The sequence below is a fragment of the Dermacentor albipictus genome, chromosome 1 (assembly GCF_038994185.2).
Source record: "Dermacentor albipictus isolate Rhodes 1998 colony chromosome 1, USDA_Dalb.pri_finalv2, whole genome shotgun sequence".
NCBI classification, from domain to species: domain Eukaryota; kingdom Metazoa; phylum Arthropoda; class Arachnida; order Ixodida; family Ixodidae; genus Dermacentor; species Dermacentor albipictus.
Genome location: NC_091821.1, coordinates 499,894,878 through 499,914,065, shown reverse-complemented (window position 1 = coordinate 499,914,065; position 19,188 = coordinate 499,894,878). Strand labels below are relative to the sequence as shown.

Here is a 19,188-nt window from a genome sequence, read left to right as displayed (position 1 = left end):
TTGTAAAACTCCGCCTGGGAGCGGCACGAGAACGTGACCCTCTGCCGTCTCCTCTCGCGAGGTGGCGCTGCCGCCATGGTTGGCCCGGTTGGCTACGGAAGCTTCCCAAGGCAGCAGCGCACCGCCGACTCAATGCCAGTTTTTATGTTTCTTTTTTTTGCTGCTGTCCGTGGCGCTAAATATTAAAAGAATAGCCTTTTTACATTGTGCACTCAGTAAAAAGCAGCTAATAGGTGAATAAAGAGGACAGTAAGGCCTTTTGTTTGTGGCATGTTGTTTTATGTACACATGAAGAAAAGAATAGGACCGGTACAACGCCGGATTGATTGATTGATTGATCCCTGGAGTAAAAATGCATCCGCATAACAATGAAGAATTTCAGTACTTCACACGTGAATGCGAACATATGCTCTGCATAACGAAGAAGAGGGAGGCAGCACCCCTCTAGATCATCTAAAACCTTCCAAAATATCTCTCCGCAAAGGCCTGCCTCATCCGGGGAAGCTGACACACTTTTGTTAGCAGTCTTCATAAAGCCCAGAATCTTTGGCGTCGGGTGCTTTAAGGAACCTTGCTTGAGACTTCTGCACTCAATTAAGTAACTGTCGCAGCCAACTACTGGGATCTCAAAACTTATGTCCACTATGCTAGATTACATGGTGTGCCCTTCTGACTTCATGAATGACATATCCAACCAGATAATAAACAACATTGTCCCCTATGTTTCCTCGAGCATAAGTGTGCTCATTGCAAGCACATTAATATATTCTGGTGAGCTGCTTGGCTCCAGGCAACTTATCAACGTCGCCTCAATGGCATTGCGAAGACAACCTTTTTTTTTACTTGCAGGCTTCTCTCGGCTGCTTGAATGTGTCATTGACGCTGACGAGCACAGGGCCTGGCACACCTTCCACACTACCACGTAGCGCTGTTTAACAGGTGTATACATGCTTAGAAGGCGGGATATCTGCGTGAAGTTGATTATAGTAGGATGGGACTCATCTCAGCCCAAGGAACGCACTAGTCCAATGTATTGCTGAAAAAACATGAGTGAGGGAATTTCCTAGCAAACAGTGCAATGTGAATGCAGTCACAACAAATGTGAACAGTGTGCGCCTTACCTCCAGTGGATCTTGATGTAACTGAGTATACTTGTTGGGGAGCTAGTTGGTGCATGTTTCCAGAAGAGGGTTATAGTGCCGAAAAAAATTCGTCCCATTCAAAGACAGTAAAGCGCGCCATTGCTCAGATGTGCCTGGAAGCGTCGCTGAAGTAATCTTGTTGCCATAAGGCAGAGGAAAGCTTTCACACCCATATTCGGAAGTTGGAAAAAGCGGGCTTTCCAACCTCGATCTTAACCAGAGTAGCTGAAGCCTTGCTGCGAAAATTGAAAAAAAAAAGGTACAAAGAAGGGCGACCAAGATGACGTCCCCAAAAGCAAAAGTAGACTGGTTTTCATCCCGTACACCCATATGGTAGTGCACAATTTGAAGCATGTAGCGACAAAATATAAAGTTCCTGTGGTTTTTTCCGCCCCAAAGAAACTGGCTGGCTTGTGCGTAAAAACTGATCCCAACAAGGTAAACAAAACTGACTAAAAAGAGACCTGCAGCTCCGCTTGTTAAATGTGCCCTGGGAGTCGTATATCAGATACCTCTCACATGCGGAAAGAAGTACATCGGACAAACCGGCCATTGTATTAACGACCGATTAGCGGAACCTAATCGGGATTTAAAAAGTGGCACTGGTTCTCATCTGCCGCATCATTGTAAAGCCTGCGGAGAAGAAAGGAAGATTAAGTGTGTGGCAAGGCTGAAAGAAGCAAAGGTTTTAAACAGAAGTAAGGACCAGACAGCCCGTGAACTTTTGGAGGCCTTCTATATTGAAAGAAACTGTAGCGATTGTGTTAGCGCCCCATCTATCTCTATTTATAAGAATGAAACTGCTTTTTTAGATACACGGGCGTGAGATACATGTGTACCTCACCTATCTCTATCCGCTTTTTTGTAAAAACCTCGTGCGCATGTGTGGTTCTTGCTACCCATCTTTATTTGCCCTTATATTCATTTGCATACGCGGTGAATAAACAGTTGGAAGTTGCACCTGTCCCATCTCGCTTGCTGTGTGTTGTGTTTTTTTCAGCGCTATAACCCTCTTCTGTAGATCTTGATGTAACTTGGCTATTGAAACACAGAGCGCATCTGAACGCGGGAGATCATCGGCAATGTCTAAAGTCGACATCAGAGTTACTCGCAGTGACTTTATCGTTTGTTGTGATGCAAATAGCTTCAGGTTCTTTTGAATTGCATTCTGTTCTGTCAAGTTTAGCAGTTCCGAAAAATTTTTGATGACCTGAAATGATTAGTGTAACAAGTTTATAGCCCTTAGGAAATTCGCGCGAAGTTCAAGGCGGTGGTCTGGTACACTGTTTCGTCGTAGAATGCTCGCAAGTTTTCGATAACACACACAATAAAAACAGGAGTGAAAACAGACAAAGTGATAGTTAGGAAGGGCGCTGCGCCCTCCCTAGCTATTACTTTGTTCCTTTCTCGTGGTTTTTCTTGTTTCATTGCCGTTTCATTGTTTCATTGCAGGCATGTTTGCTCACAAGGCGAGCAGCAGTGTCCTGGCACACAAATAAGAAACACGAGCAAAACGTGGCACGCTGCTGCACGCATTGGCGTCTCTGTCCGCATGCACAAACGTTGCTCGCACCGCCCGCCTTCGGGCCAACAGTGTCGCCATGCCACTCCGTGGACGCGACAAAAAGGGACCAGGTGCCGTGGCGGAGTTTGATAACTGAAAATAATCTAGTAACGTTGGGTGCAGATGTATATTTCGCTCAAATGTAACAAGATGTCGCAGGGTTCGCCTCTCAGTGCGGTTTGCTGCAGTTGTTGCAGCATTAACATCACTGTATGAAGTTCCTGAATTTCTGCATTGTTCAAAAAGCACATGAGCTCTTTGCGCCAGTCCATCGTAAGATGCAAGTAACACCGACAGATGATAAGAGCTGCCATACAGTTTTAGTTCAATCAACTTCTGTGTAAATGATACTGTGAGTTTACGGATGTTTCACACTCTTGAACTGGGAAAAGGAGAGAGCATGCTGAAGGTGTGACACGGCTTTACTCGGGCACGGCCAGCGGTCAGTCAAGTACTGTGTACTGTGGTATGGCACCATAAGGTTTCATCTGTATGCTGAGCCACATGTGACCGACCAAGCGCTCATTGTTTTTTCCATTCATTGTCAACAAGCTTTACATGTGAGGGCTGAAACATCCAATTTTTTAAAAACTTGTCTTTGGTCAGTGTCTGCCCTTTTTCATCCTGATAATACATTATTTGCAAATGATGCGAAGCTTGAGAGGACCAATGGCTGCCTGCGCAACAGGTGATCATGTGTTCTGCGGGGCCTCCTTGCAGGTTTGAGAAGCTGGACATCACGCCGAAAAGTGCGCAGAAGATCAAGCCCGTGCTGGAGCGATGGATGCGCGAGGCTGAGGAGCGCCTGCAGTCTGGTGGCAGCCATGCCTTGGCTGACCTTGTGGGCGGGGGTGGGGTTGAGCCGGCTAAGAAGCGCAAGCAGCGGACCTCCTTCACTCCACAAGCCCTCGAGGTGCTAAACCGCTTCTTCGAGAAGAGCACGCATCCCACCGGTGAGCATCACGCACTCCACCCTCCCTGCCATGGTCCCGCAACATTTTTTTGAACACGGTAAATAAACTTGAGTAGCCGCAAGGCAATAGTGCCATTGATATCTTGGCCAAATATCATTCTTGTAAATACAGCTGAGAGCTCACAGTTACAGTGTAAGGGTCTCCTGCTCTTAAACTTTTCATAGCACTAACCACTTTTTCCACTTCCCCTATGCAGGAGTAGACATGGTAGTTAGTGGACAGATTTCTTTAATTGTTTCAACTAAGCAGATCATCTGGTAGAAGCGAAAGGGCAAAAATCTCATTACTGACAGGGCAGTGGTGCAATCTGGTGGCGGAGAGCAATATACCATTACTGCCACCTTCAAGAGCGGTGGTTTAACCAATAATATTGATGTCATGCTCATTCAACAGTTTGGTGCAATGACAAGAAGAGCACGGTAAGGGTGCAGTATTAAATGGATGCTGCACTAAGCTTCGAGTGAGCGGCAGAAATAAAGGGAAATGCCCATAACTGCTATGGCTTAATATAAGGCACATTTGAAAAACATTTTGTTGGAGCAGATTCCCGAGGAGATGCCCGTAAGTCAAACAAAAATGCAAGGATAGCTTTCGCATTATGAAAACTGCATTTATTGAATATGGGGTTGCCGAGCTCAATCTTGCGCACGAAAGCGAGGTAAGTGGGGAGGAAGTGCGCCGTCTTCCGTTGCATGCAAGGATCTGGGGGAGGGGAGGAAGCATGTTCTGTTTCCGGTGACCCGGGTGGCCGTGCATGCCCGACCGCCCTACTCTATCTTGAAAGCTATCTGCAACGGGGACAAAGTCCAGCCGCACGCTGTGTTTTCGCTGCTTAGTTTGCATTGACGCGAGACGCAGCACGAAGGTTTATTTGCTCGCTGCTGCTGCCGCGCTTCCTCGCTCCAACATTTTGACAGCGAGTTTCCGTGGTAATCGAGTGAGATGTGTTGTGGGGTTCTCACCCGTGCTCTTGGGACAAAAGAATGACAACACAGTAGTGTAAACAATCACAAGGGCATTTATTGCACCTTTCATAGACTAATGCCTGCTAGTCGTGTTGCTATCTACAAAACATGCCGATGGGCGCGCGACAATTCTAGAAGTCCGACTCACCGCGACCGGATAGCGAGCAGATATGTTCGTTCCATGCTGGGCACCAACACCTGGTCGTTCGCGCATATGGTCACGCAAACGGTGGCGCGTTCGAACGAGGCCTCATGAGATGGTCTCGCAGAAGCGTGGATCGGCGCACGCGCGGACCGTCCACACCACTCGACCCGGAGCCAAAGAGGAAGAGCCTTCTCCTTTCCGCACCCAAGTAACCCCGCTCTTAGGTGGCGTTAGCAGAGCCACGCTCGCGCCATCTCTCGCTATGCACTTCAAACACACCGACTGCCGCGGGCATAAAGCTACGCGGCAAAGCCAGATTACAGGAGACGAGAGCTTTGCGGGAAAACAACATATCAGGGGACGCATGAGAATCTCATATCCCCACAGCGTTCATGTTTGCTTGTGCGGGGGTGACACCATGCTTGTTAATTTAGTCAGTACTTCTATGTTTACAAGTTTATACGATCAATAAAACTACTGTCCTTACTTTGTGTTGCTAGCTGTCCACTAATTTGCTGTCGCAATCAATGCTTCACCTTTCGGGCGAAACTGCCGACTTTCTTTCTCATCGGTGTCGAAGTCCCACTCAGCTTGAATGTTTGGCGATGCCTCGGCAACTAGCAGGACTTTTCGTTTGAAAGTGGCACTATAATGGCATTGCTTGTTTGGTGCCATTACTATAATGCCCCGCCTCACACTGATACGATACAGGTCGAAATGGTGACGTCCCTTGTGTACTTCAGTTGGCTACTGGCATGGCTAGTAGCAGCTGCAATACTGACTTTTCTAGATGGCGCTAGCTATGCACCATGTTTATCAATTTGAATTAAAAACTGGCATGTTTTTTAACATCTTCGACTCTAAGGTAACCCTAGAGTCTGGTATATCATTATTCGAAAGAACTATCGGCCTATATTTGACTAAATGTAGTATTATATACAGCTCTGAAATATATCACTACAGTAAAAGCTCGCTAATTCGAATTTCACGGGAATGCTCACTGAATTCGAATTAAACAAAATTTGAACTAATGAAAGTTGTAAACAGAAGGCTATATTTAATGATAAAAGAAGTAGAAGCACCTCTGGAACCATCACCTTTTATTTACGAAAGAAATCCGTGATCATTTTCTGCTTTCCCTCTCTAAAAGTGATCGCTGTGAGCTTATCTTCATGTGCTCAAATGTGTCGGAAAGCATCTTACTCATCCTCTTAAAAATTGAAGAACAGCCATGTGTGATTCTGTCCTTTTATCACCTGCGATAGCAAAGGCGACGCCAGTGCTTCTTTTTCCTCATCTGCATCAGCATTGTCATTTTCCACAGCGTGATCATCATTGACTGCCTAGGTGATCATGTTGCCGTCTTTGATGACACCGCAGACAAGGGCGCAGCTGTCTCAGATCTGTTGGTAACAATGCACAAGCATGTGGTTGGGTGTACCATCCACTGGCTCACTGACATCAGCGAGATAACATGCTGCGCACTTAATGAAACACACCCTGAGCAGTGGCATGCATGATGAATAATCTCGCCGATAATGCTAGTGTGACAGTGCAAGGCACAGATGGCATCTCTGGCCCTGCACTTGTACATTGTTGTTGACAGATCTGAGGTCTGTACTTGAACAGGAACAAAATCGTTCTACTCAGGTCCACCAGCCCTCGGTATTTGCCACGCTATGAAGACATGGCAGTAAGCGTGCAGAGAAGGTCTGGTCGCCGCGATAGAAATGACCCACAACACACACAATGTGGCACTGGCACCACAAAGATGACAAAAAAAATGCCGTTGCTTATCTCCCTTGCTCGACCTTTCCGACTAGCGAGTTGCCCACCAGGCCGCATCCGACACCAGTTGCATGCTTTACTGTCGATGCCGATGCAACTGATCATTAGCAAAAATAAATGTAAGAACATGGCAGCCATGACGTGATTCCAGCTCCTTTAGTGTTTTCCAGTGCATGCAGTCCACAAAAGCACCGCCTTTGCGATCTGAGGGAGCTGAGGCTGGGTTATGTATCAATGGTGATTGTGATAAGCCCATCGCGCCATCTGTCACCTGGCTGTGAAAGTGACCACCAGCGGGAGCCAGTTGCCGGCCACAGTGGCACGCAGTTCAAGCTATCCGTGGTGGACCTGATTTGCATGTGAATTAACAGGTTTCTTAAAGAAATACGGGGACTTCCATGGAACTTGGCTGGACAGTGCCAGTTAGTTGGAATTATCCGAAATATAAAATAATAATGTGTGAATTAACGAGGTTTAACTGTATCTTACTGAACCACATCATCATCATCATCAGCCTGGCTACGCTCACCGCAGGGCAAAGGCCTCTCCCATACTTCTCCAACTACCCCAATCACGTGCTAATTGTGGCCATGTTGTTCCTGCAAGCTTCTTAATCTCACCTGCCTACCTAACTTTCTGCTGCCCCCTGCTACGCTTCCCTTCCCTTGGAAACCAGCCTGCAACCCTTAATGACCATCGGTTATCTTCCCTCCTCATTTCATGTCCTGCCCATGCCCATTTCTTCTTCTTGATTTCAACTAATATGTCATTAACTCGTGTTTGTCCCTTCACCCAATCTGCTATTTTCTTATCCCTTAACGTTACGCCTATCATTCTTCTTTCCATAGCTCGTTGCGTCATCCTTAATTTAAGTAGAACTCTTTCCGTAAGCCTCCAGGTTTCTGCCCCGTAGGTGAGTACTGGTAAGACATAGCTGTTATACACTTTTCTTTTGAGGAATGGCAACCTGCTGTTCATGATCTGAGAATTCCTCCCAAATGCACCCCAGCCCATTCTTATTCTTTTGATTATTTCAATCGCATGATCCGGATCCGCAATCACTACCTGCCCTAAGTAGATGTATACCCTTACCACTTCCAGTGTGTCGCTACCTATCGTAAACTTCTCTTCTCTTCCGAGACTGTTAAACATTACTTTAGTTTTCTGGAGATTGATTTTTAGACCCACCTTTCTGCTTTGCCTCTCCAGGTCAGTCAGCATGCATTGCAATTAGTTCTCCAAGTTACTAAGCAAGGCAATATCATCAGTGAATCGCAAGTTACTAAGGTATTCTCCATTAACTCTTATCCCCAATTCTTCCCAATCCAAGTCTCTGAATACTTCGTGTAAACACGCTGTGAATAGCATTGGAGAGATCGTATCTTCTTGCCTGATGCCTTTCTTTATTGGGATTTTGTTGCTTTCTTTATGGAGGACTACGGTGGCTGTGGAGTTAGCGGTAAGAGGGAAAATAGAGGAATTCCGGATCAAGCTAGAGAACAGGTATCCAGCTTTAACACAGGAAGAGGACCTCAGTGTTGAAGCAATGAACGACAGTCTTATGGGCATCAATAAGGAGTGTGCAATAGAAGTCGGTAACTCCATTAGACAGGATACCAGTAAGCTATTGCAGGAGATGAAAGATCTGATGAAGAAACGCCAATGTATGAAAGCCTCTAACCTTACAGCTAGAATAGAACTGGCAGAAATTTACAAGTTAATCAACAAGCGTAAGACAGCTGACATAAGGAACACATAAGGAAGTATGGATAGAATTGAACAAGCCCTCAGGAACGGAGGAAGCCTAAAAGCAATGAAGAATAAACTAGCAATATTCAAGAATCAGATGTATGCGTTAAGAGACAAAGCCGGCAATATCATTACTAATATGGATGAGATAGTTGAAGTGGCTGAGGAGTACTATAGAGATTTATACAGTACCAGTGGTACCCACAACAATTATGGAAGAGAGAATAGTCTAGAGGGATTTTAAATCCCACTAGTAACGCCGGAAGAAGTAAAGAAAGTCTTGGGTGCTAAGCAAAGGTGGAAGGCAGCTGGGGAGGATCAGGTAATAGCAGATTTGTTGAAGGATGGTGGACAGATTGTTCTAGAAAAACTAGCCACCCTGTGTACTCAATGCCTCATGACCTTGAGCGTACCGGAATCTTGAAAGAACGGTAGCATAATCCTAATCCATAAGGAAGGGGACGCCAAGGAGTTGAAAAATTATAGACCGATCAGCTTACTGTCCGTTGCCTACAAAGTATTTACTAAGGTAATTGCAAATAGAATCAGGAACACCTTAGACTTCTGTCAACCAAAGGACCAGGCAGGATACTGTAAAGGCTACTCAACAATAGACCATATTCACACTATCAATCAGGTGATAGAGAAATGTGCGGAATATAACCAACCCTTATATATAGCTTTCATTGATTACGAGAAAGCGTTTGATTCAGTCGAAACCTCAGGAGTCATGGAGGCATTACGGAATCGGGGTCTAGACGAGCCATATGTAAAAATACTGAAAGATATCTATAGCGGCTCACAGCCACTGTCATCATCATCATCATCAGCCTGGTTACGCCCACTGCAGGGCAAAGGCCTCTCCCGTACTTCTCCAGCTACCCCATTCATGTACTAATTGTGGCATTGTTTGAATTTTCTAAAGGCCAATATGGTTTTTCTAAAGATGTACATTTTTGCTATGAAAATAGATTGAAAATTTAGTTTCACGATCAATGCGTTTGTGTCTGTCGTTCCCCAGTCATCATTCCAAGTGGTGCACAAATAACATCGATCATGAATTGTAACCAACTAGCCCAAACCAGTGCTCCTATACAGTGAAACCTCGTTAAACTGTAGTTGGAAGGAGCTCGGAAAAAGTACGTACTAAACGGGCATACTGTTTAACCGAATTAGCATGAGATCGCCCTCTTACCTGTCGAAAACGGAATTCAGAGAGAGTACGATGAAACGGGAAAAAAACATGCAGTATTGATTCACTTCGTGCGACAAAAGTGTTATTTTCGTTTGATACCGCAGTGGCGTAGTACGATGACAGCGGCCTCAAACTTACTGATGCTGCGTGCCAGCTTTTCAGCCAGCCCCCTCTTTTCGGAAAACATTAGCATGGCAGATTCCTCGTTGGCGTTACGTATTCTCTGTGCACGCGCGCGGTAGTGCTACAGAAGTCCCAAGGTGCCTTTTTTCATTGCAGGGTGCTGTTCTTGTCGCAATGATTGCATTCATGAGGCTGACGTAACGCACAGCTTCTGCCACTGTCGGGCCTAAATCGCCCGGGCTGTCGCTTTTCATGCCGTGCTCATCACTGTCGCTAGTCGACACTTCAGCAACAACAGAGGCAACGATGGCGAAAAGTCGAATCTCGTAGCCGACATCTCTTCGCAGTCGTGGCAGCGCTGCCAAGCAACTTCTTTGCATTCAAAATGCCACACACCGTAGTCAACAGCAGATCCCTGTCGCGTGCCAGCACCGACTTCTCCGTGTCACGTTCGATAGCGCATGACAATGTCTAATTTTTCGTCTATGCTGAGCCCTCGATGTCCTTTTTTTTATCCGAGCTTTAGCATGGCGAGTCCTCGCTTGCACGCGAGTCCTCGCTGCACCAGCGCGCAGGACGCTTGGAGGCCGTTCCGGTCTCTGAGGCTTGTTGTTCTGCCGGGCCACTCGATGGAGACGACGTACCGCCGTGTTTGTGCGACGAAAAGTGGAAATGCTACGTTTTAACCGATGCGTATGCAATAAGCTGGTACGGTTTATGCGGATACAAAACACATTATGTTCAATGGCCGCTGAGTTGGGGATTTGACTTTACTACATTTAAAACAAAACTACTGTTTAAGCGGGTACAGTTTAACGAGGTTTTAATGTAGTTTCAATTTCCTTCCAAGCTCATTTTATAAATATTAATATGGAAGTTGCTGCACTCAAGCTGAAATGATGCTGCAGTGCAAGCCATGCTAACCAAAATTGTTCGTGCGAACAACACAGCCTTCTGCTTGGAACTACATTCACAGAACAAGATGTCAGCACGTATAATACTCGCTCTACATGTAAAAGAAAATTCAACAACAGCAAAGTGCCCAGGTTGACAGAGAACCTTGTTTGAAGTGTAAGGATGCTGGCACCAGACTACACCGGGTTACAGAATATGTAGCAATATCAAAATAGTTCATGACACCAATAAAAAGTACGTGCAGTAAGCTTTTCTTATATGCTGTGATGTACCGACGTAGCATCACCACATTTGGGCGCTTGCAAGTCATTTGCAGCGAGGCACGCAAACGCATCCAACATGTTGTCTTTCCTCTGTGCCTAAACTTCCCCAAACATGTGACCACTGGGACTCTACATGCAAGTCTGTTGCTCTGCGTACGGATGGTAAATCTGAGTGCATATTCAGCTGTGCAGTGTCACGACCGCCTAGTCATGCTCAGTGCTAGGTGTGTGTCTGCTTATGCCAAGATTTGCAGGTCCTGCTTTGTTTGGCAGTGCAGCATACGTTTGTTTTGCCGGTTACAAATAAATATTTTATATAAAGGGGGACATCTTGGCGAGAGGCATTTACTGCATTGCAGTACGACCACAAGTCATACCTCGCATGCTAATGCGAAAGTAATTTGGGCCGACTGAAATCAAAACACACCACTGCATCGGAAGTTTCACATATTGGTCATTGCGGCATTTCAGCAGTGGTTTCTCAAGTCTCAGTGTTTTTCTTTCCTCCATGTCATAGCGCATATTTTCCCTACATTTGAAAATGCTTTCCTATGCGAGCCCTAGAACCCCTAATGCTAGGGAACCTTCCCTAGGGTCGGCAGCTGCCCGGGCATCATGCAGCATGTGGCACTGCTTGCGTTCCTCTACCTTGAATAAATCGAATATTTGAAAAATCAAATAGTCGATATACAATTTGTGAATCAAATTATTTGACTATTTACTATTTGATTGGATTCAGTGATATTCGATATTAACACAGTCCTATTTGACATTGTTTTACTGCGTAGCGGGATGAAGCAGGCGGGTGAGTAAGCCTTTTTCGCCCACCTGTGCAATGCAGGAGCCGAGATGACTGAGCTAGCTGAGCAGCTCAACTACGACCGTGAAGTGGTTCGTGTCTGGTTCTGCAATAAGCGCCAGGCATTCAAAAACACCGTCAAGAGGCTCAAGGTGGCCACAGGCATGGACGGCCTGCTGCCACCTCTGTCATCCGATGCCACCACAGATTCTGTTGGCAGTGCCCCACCCGGCAGCATGGCAGAGACTTCAACTAGCCTCGTGGACTGTTCTGAAGGGAACCCATCGTGAGCCTGACAAGTCAGCTGTGTCATCCTCAGACATTTGCCATCTTCAGTGTTGCCACCACCTGTGAACTGTTCAAACAAGCATTACTTGATGTGCAACGTGTCAACAGCTGCACTCTAGCTTGCCATGGCAAGCAGCCGTTTGAGTGCATCGACAAGTGTGCGAGGATCATCCACCGCCAGCAGTGTTGTACGGCAGCCACAGTCAAGTACCTGCTTGCAAGGATGGCTTGTCATCACTGCCATTGTCGTCGTGGAACAAGCGCAAATGTGCATGCTTAAGACCAGGTTACGTGCGGATCCAGGAAACCAGGTGCCGCCCGAGTGATGAACAGAACAAGAGCCAGGTTTGACCAGGCTACACGACCCGAACAAAAACACGGTGATCACCTCAAAGGAGCAAGCTGAGTTTTGTCATGCTTGTGCAGACGAATTATGCATCTGCTGGCAGACTTCAAAACATTCAGCAGTGCCGGTACCTCATCTCTTGAGTGCCTCGGATACTCATTTTTACACCTGTTAAGGGCAGTTGTACTGTGCCTGTCACTACTGTACATTCATGCATGTCACATTCACACTTTTACCTGAGAGTCTTTATCTGTCCTCACAAAGTCATTGTCATGTGACAAAAAATATATATATGTATATGATCAGTTCCATGTTTGCTAGCTGTGGGAGGGACCCTAAAGGGTCACAGAGCACAGCTGTTTGCTGTCTCATGTGTCCATATTTTTCTGTATGTGTGTGTGTATGTCATACTTCCTTGTTTTTGCATTGCATTACAAAATGGTGTGAAACACTGGTGAATTTTTTTTAGCACAAACTGAACTTCTTGTTCTGGTTGCACTCAGGAAAGTGTGTTACTCTTTTGCTGTAGGTAGGAACAGACGTCGAGGATAATTTAGTACAGTCAGTGACCGATTCTCCAGACACTCAATTCTTGAACTATCGTGCTCTTTCAGTTCACCACCACATACATTATAGAACAAATTAATGACAGTGAATGAAGTTTTGGATGTTGGCGGTGCCGTGCTCAGTATTTAAGAAATGCTCAATGTTCTAAATACAGTTCAGCCCACTTATAACCTAACCGTGTATAGTGCAGTACTGGACATAATGCGGATCTTTTCTGAGCCCCTTTACCCTCCCCTAAAACTTAGTATATATGCATACTGCTTATGCTGCTGTTGCATGAGACGAGATACCGTTTATAATGCGGCTGCCAGAAAATCCTGCAGGCAAGTAAGGCAGAAAGTGCTCTTCTCATTGAACAGAGGGGAGAGCAATGAGGACAGCGCAGAAGAGAATGATACGCGGAGTGATTGAACAAGGAGCAGAAACAAAACAACAATGTAGCACACTGTATAACTCACTAGATGTAAGGCACTCTTTGAGCGCATACAGGTTAGCGGGGTGATGGAGGAGCCTTTGCTTGTCGGTGGCATGCGCTCAGCAGAGAGCTTATTTATTTTTATTGCATTTTATTTTTATTTTCAAGCTAGCGTGCACATTGTCACTCTTCAACAAACCAGTTTCTTTATGTGGAAAGCAAATATTTTTCTCTTTTAAATTTTATTTTTATGTTATTTTATTTACTTTATGCACAGACCGCCTGGAAAGTCTCATCCTTGGGCATTAACATTTAGATGCTTGCAAATATAAAATGTTGCAATCGTCTTGGTCACATGATTTGATTGTCAGACACGTGCGACTGCTTGGTTGTCATCTTTTACATCAGTACAGGCTTGGAAAACTTCTTTTCATTACACGCAGTGTAGGTGTCTGCGAGTCCTGACACTAACATTATAAGTTGTCTATGTTGCATTACAACCATCAGCAAAGCTGTTGCCTTAATTGGGAAAGCTATGTTTCGACATTGTGAAATCTGTTTGGTTGCTACGATTAATACTGAACAGACATTTATACTCGGCACATCAGCATAAACATTCAGCTGACGCGTTCTGTGGGCCAGCAAGGCTTCCTACAAAACGTCATAGTGGAATGAACATGGGCATGGAGACAGTCAACATTGAGAAATGTTGCAAATAGAGAAAAAGAAGGTGCACCGAGCAGCGGCCACGGGCGCTGGCTCACTCTGCACCCTCACTCTTGCACCCGACGTCCGGGTGCAATCTCTGTCATTATTTAGCTACATTTCAAGTGGAAGTGTAGCAGTTCTAGTATCAGCACACATCGTAGAAAAGCAGAGTATTCGACTGGGGAAATGCCAAAACCCTCCAGTTCGTTTTTGCGAAAGGTTATCTCATCATAGAGATTATGCAGCTTGTAGATGTTGATTGAACCATGAACAGGTGACACGGCTAGTAAATGGTCCAGATGGTTGTCAACAAGCATGTCATGATGACCTAACAGGTCAGAAAGCAGCTTGATGGCCTTGGCGAGGCGGATTCCCTGAATTGCCATCTTAGTTGATCCGGTCAGTTATGTCAGCAGATATTTAATTTGTCAGTCTTGGCTAACGATCATTGCCTTGAATGCTCGCCTGGTATTGGTCCCAGAAGCCTTGCCACTCATGCCACTTCCCGGAAAAGCTCGGAAGTGCAGCTTGGGCAGGGCAACATGGTATGCTGTCACCATGGGCGAAGCTCTGGGAGAGGCGATAGGGCGGCTGGTTGCGGTGTTGAGGCAAGTTGTGCTGTAGAACTTTCGGTGGAGTCGATGGAGTCTGGAAGCGTTGGTGGATGCAGCTCAGTGGTGAGGTGCACGCTTGTCTTAATGAAGCTGACCTCTTGCTCATACTTGAAAGCTGTTATCAGCTCTGCCTCCAGGTCTCCATCCGTGAGCATGTCTTGGATTGTGTGGTTGAACTTGATGAGTTGTGCCTGCTTCGCTAAAATGAGTTTAAGGTGCTTGTGCAGCACACGCACAGGGAAGGCTTCATCTGCCAGCAGGGCATCGTTCGTAGAAATGGTCTTGGTGATGGCTCTCTGGATGAAGCCGGTCTTGGTGCGGAGTTTATCCACTATCGGAAGTTGAGGGCCAGATGGCAGGTTGGGTTGCAGCAACACTTGAAATGTAGCTAAACAATGACAGGTATCAGGCTCAAACACGGATGGCTGACTTGTTCGTCATCTGGTGGCAACTGAGCGAGCCAGCGTGCTTCGGCTTGGTGGACCTTCTTTATTTTGAGCAAGAAATTCAAGCCTAATTCACGACAACTTCTTATCTAATGCTGCTATTCTAAGACATTACACTCGAGTGAGGTGAGTGAGCTGGACTCTTTTCAGAGTGAGCACAATAATCGTGGTAGTAGTTGTTATGGGCAATCAAGCAGGTCTGGCCATACCGGCTGTGAACCACGGCAAGTTCATGCTTTGTGACAGTTGCACTTGCTGGGTGGAACGGAGAAAGCTCGCACTCTAGCGGAAGGCTGAAAAGTGAGCTAGTGGAATTTATTCCTGCGGTTTGTTATCCATGTCATGTGCACCATCTACACTTCATGTTACTGCAGTGCCTACAGCACACACAAGAAATCTAGAAATCAGGTGAACATGAAATACATGACTAATGTGAAAATGTTATTGCATGAACTGCAAGACCGAGCAAAAGTCCACAGCAGCTTTCCATGCTGCTGTCATCGCAAGAAGACAGGTGATGTCCTTTATTTCTGAATGTGAAATTTTTTCGAGACTGCCCGACCACCGAAACACTTGCATTTCTGTTTGTGTCTAAAGAATCAGTCAGCGACTGTACATTCATCAAGGTAGCTGCTGGCCACAAGGGCTTCCTGGCCCACAAATGCAGTTCAAAAAAGTGCGGTGCAAACTTCTAAGTGGCACCCAGGCAGTTGTTGCATAAATATTATTTCTCTCATATTTATTTACATCAGCTGCTACCTCACGGGAGCAAAACATAATAAGATTCATTTCCCGTCTGATGGAAAGGGCACAGTGAATTGTGTTGAAAATTGACTATGTAATGCTGTGTCCATCAATGCTTCAATACCTTTTGCTACGTAAATAAGGGCACCATCTATACAGGGCTCCTATGCATCGGCTGCAATTCGTCCTGGACAAAACAGGCAAAGTGATGCACCCAAATGTGCTAGCTGCGCGCACCACGAGATGTCAGTTTTCTGAAATTTGAGTGCAAATGAGCCAGCTGTTTAACCAAAAGAGACATATATGCGGTGCTCTTATTTAAGTAATATTTAGCAAAAAACCAACTAGCCCAATTGTCCAAACTGTTGTTATTTGTGATGTAGTACCAGTCAGCGCAATGCCATTCAATTGCTATAAGTGTGAGTATGATGGTTTAGTAAGTTGTACAGAGTTTGGGTGTCTGAGCCTCCTTCGTGTTGCCACAGCAACTGTGCCGCTCATTGTGTCAGTGGCTGATGCCAGCAATTAAGCGATTTATTAAGAATATCATGTAAACAGTGTTTACAGTCAAGTGAGCAAGTGTTACAGAGTAGGAGACCAAAGTCCCTGTTCTTGCACAATCTTTTCTAGCAATTCATTTACTTTTGCATGGCACAACATCCAATGTGGTGCCTTGCATTTGCTGGAATTTCAGCTGGCATGTGCTGTCTGTTGGTGTGCTTGTGGTGTGCATTTGATTTGCTGTGCCCAATTTCACTGCAAGGATTCACTTTTAAGTTGGAAAGCAATGTCGTAATGTTCTAGTGCGATGTGGAAGAACAAATAAGATGGACAGTGTGGAGTACCAATTCCAACTGTAGGTTGTAGTAAGCTTTGAATAGGCAGATTTGTCAGGGATTGAGATAAGTGTATAAAAACATGGGACACTCAAAATATTGCATATTGCACATATAGGAGATGGAAGTTATTTGTGGTCCAGAAAGATACATTTGATTTTTGGAAGCGTAACAGATGCAAGACTGAGGTACATTTTTCCCTGTCCTGTCCTGGCCCTCTTTCGTAGTTCCCAGTCACATCGTATGAAAATAAGTCATGGCAGCATTTAGCAGTGCAAGTCTAAGGTAAATTATATTGGGAGTAGCGCTCCATGTCATCTGTCTTTACGTGTGCCTGTGTCACACAGCACGTTGGTGTTTAAGCATAGGATTGAGCCTGCCCAATAATGTGTGCAGTGCAGTATGCATATAATGACGTTCACAAAACCCAAATATCATTGGCCTTACACTTTTTGAATCACTTCCAGGATTGTTAGTTTCAGTGAATGGTGATTGTTTCTGACAGGCAATAAAATCACTTTTACAATATTATCATGTAGAACTTGTACAAGTTATGGTTTATCAATACACAATCGGGCCTTCAACTGTTATGCACTATATTCTTACTCCTTCATTTTGCTTTAAAATCCCTAGGGTCCCTGTATGTTTGGAGGTTGTGCAATTCCCTCTTTCTTGATTGTTTTCTTCTGGAGCATACTCACCACCTGCAATCATTGTCATTGGTTAACACCTGGAAGAAGGTTGCAAACTGGGCCATTCCGCACTGAACATATGTATCGCTCATTTCATTCGTGAAACAAAAAAACATTGAAAGGTGAAGGCGTGGAGGAGGACGACAGCAGTATGAAAGAATGTCACTGCTGTCACTATGTACAGGGACCTTACACATCCGTGCAGACACGTGCCCCTATGCTGCACATGACCATGCACATCTGCATTCTCCTTACAATATCAGAAAGACTGGTTTCATTATTCAACCCACTCTACCGAGTGGGTGAACTTACCATGTACTGAAGAGGGAAAGATCTCGCATTATGTTCGGAGTGTGGTTTCAGATACAATGTAAGGTGGTTTCCCGAGTTGGTAATTTCACGCATAAAGGAAAGCTTGTGTTGTATTTGCGTCCATATTTATTGTAAGGATCATATTAGTCAATGCGGTGGGTATCACAGCACTGGTAGTTTGCAAAAAAGGGCACCTGCTTGGCTTATGTGAAAGAGATCAGAAACAAAATGAAGTTTCTATGTCTACCAGGCAACTGCATATTACCACCAGGTTAAGTGCCTGTTGAAAAATGTCTTAAATTGTGCCAAGTTCGGCCGCTCAGCGTGTCGCTGTAAAAGGAAATTTGTTGATTGTGATCATTATAGGCTACAGTGCCATGATTGCGCAGGTTGTGTACTGAAGTAATGTCAAATGATATTAATGGTGTGACTATGTACTTGAGCACATTGATGTGATCTCATGCCTTATATGAACACAACAGTAATTAATGCTGTGTGCATGTATTCGATTGTTCATGTCACTGGAATCAAGTGTGCTGCAGAGAGGCGCATGTGTGACTCTGGGTTTCTGTTGGTGGGTGGTTTAGGTAGGAAACTAAACGAAACCTTTTTGCCAATACAGATTATTAAATTCCTGTTTACACTACAGGCTTGCACATAAACCTGAAAATACTAGATAACTGGTGCATCATGGCATGTAAATATAGCTGCTTAGCAAAATTTTCTAAGGTGCCTCTATTGATATGTTTGTAATAAAGTGTTTCAGAATTAATGCCAACGACACGCTGGTATGGAACACGTTCCTGTCACAATAAAAAATAATTTCTTGATAAGAAAAAAACTGTATTCTGTATAAATTGTAGCAGTTCTAATCACAACCAAGTATAAGAATGGCGTACTGATCAGTTTGCTGGTGCTGGCTGGAAGCGAATTCACAGCACAGGAACAAGACAAAAACGATAAAGTAAATGAAGGCAAGCACTGTCCTGGTCTTCAAAGAAGAGAAGCGCTGAAAGTAAATCAAGACCAGCATTTACAGATAACAAATGTGAGCGCCCACTTTTTTCTTCAAGTCACATGCTCATGCAACAGAAAAGAAAAGTTATCGAACGAAAAAAAATTTGGTAGAACCCATCTTGCAATGAATGTCGACGTTAATGCGATTGACACTGAAGCAATGTAGGGACACACCCTATGGCCAAAGCCGAAATGTGCACGCAGCCGGGCTCCCACTGCAGCCGCTACGGCACCTGGTGGTGCCAGCATGAAGACCACACATGGTGCGGGTCCTGTTCTACCTAGCACCGGAGAAATCTTAAAGGACCTTTATCCTCACTGAAGAACAGCACATGCACAATGGCACATGCACAATGGCACGTGCCCAGTTACCCAAGTAGCCATCAAAAAGGTTCTTTGAAGAGCGGTACATAACTAGAGGCACCTACCCAGTGACAAAATTAAGCGGACGTCGAAGAGCTTCGTTGAAGAGCGGCACCTGACTAAGTGGAACCTACCAGGTGCCTCAATTTGGCACCAAGAAATCATTGAACGGCAGCACATACCCAGCACCACGTATCTAGCGACCACAACTAGTCCGA

At 45.2% G+C, this 19,188-nt stretch overlaps 1 protein-coding gene across 3 annotated transcripts in view; it reads left to right on the top strand.

The window, feature by feature from the left end:
* The window catches only part of pdm3 (pou domain motif 3), a 134,160-nt gene extending 115,750 nt beyond the window's left edge, over positions 1 to 18,410 (top strand). For 2 of the 3 annotated variants that reach the window (XM_065441323.1, XM_065441322.1), the window contains exons 13-14: positions 3,427 to 3,659; positions 11,665 to 18,410. In XM_065441323.1, coding sequence (XP_065297395.1) covers positions 3,427 to 3,659; positions 11,665 to 11,912 — 481 coding nt within the window. In that variant the 3' untranslated portion in view covers positions 11,913 to 18,410. Of the gene's footprint in view, positions 1 to 3,426; positions 3,718 to 11,664 lie in introns of all 3 variants that reach the window. The other variant, XM_065441324.2, reaches the window with a different exon arrangement.
* The last annotated feature ends 778 nt before the right edge of the window (positions 18,411 to 19,188 follow it).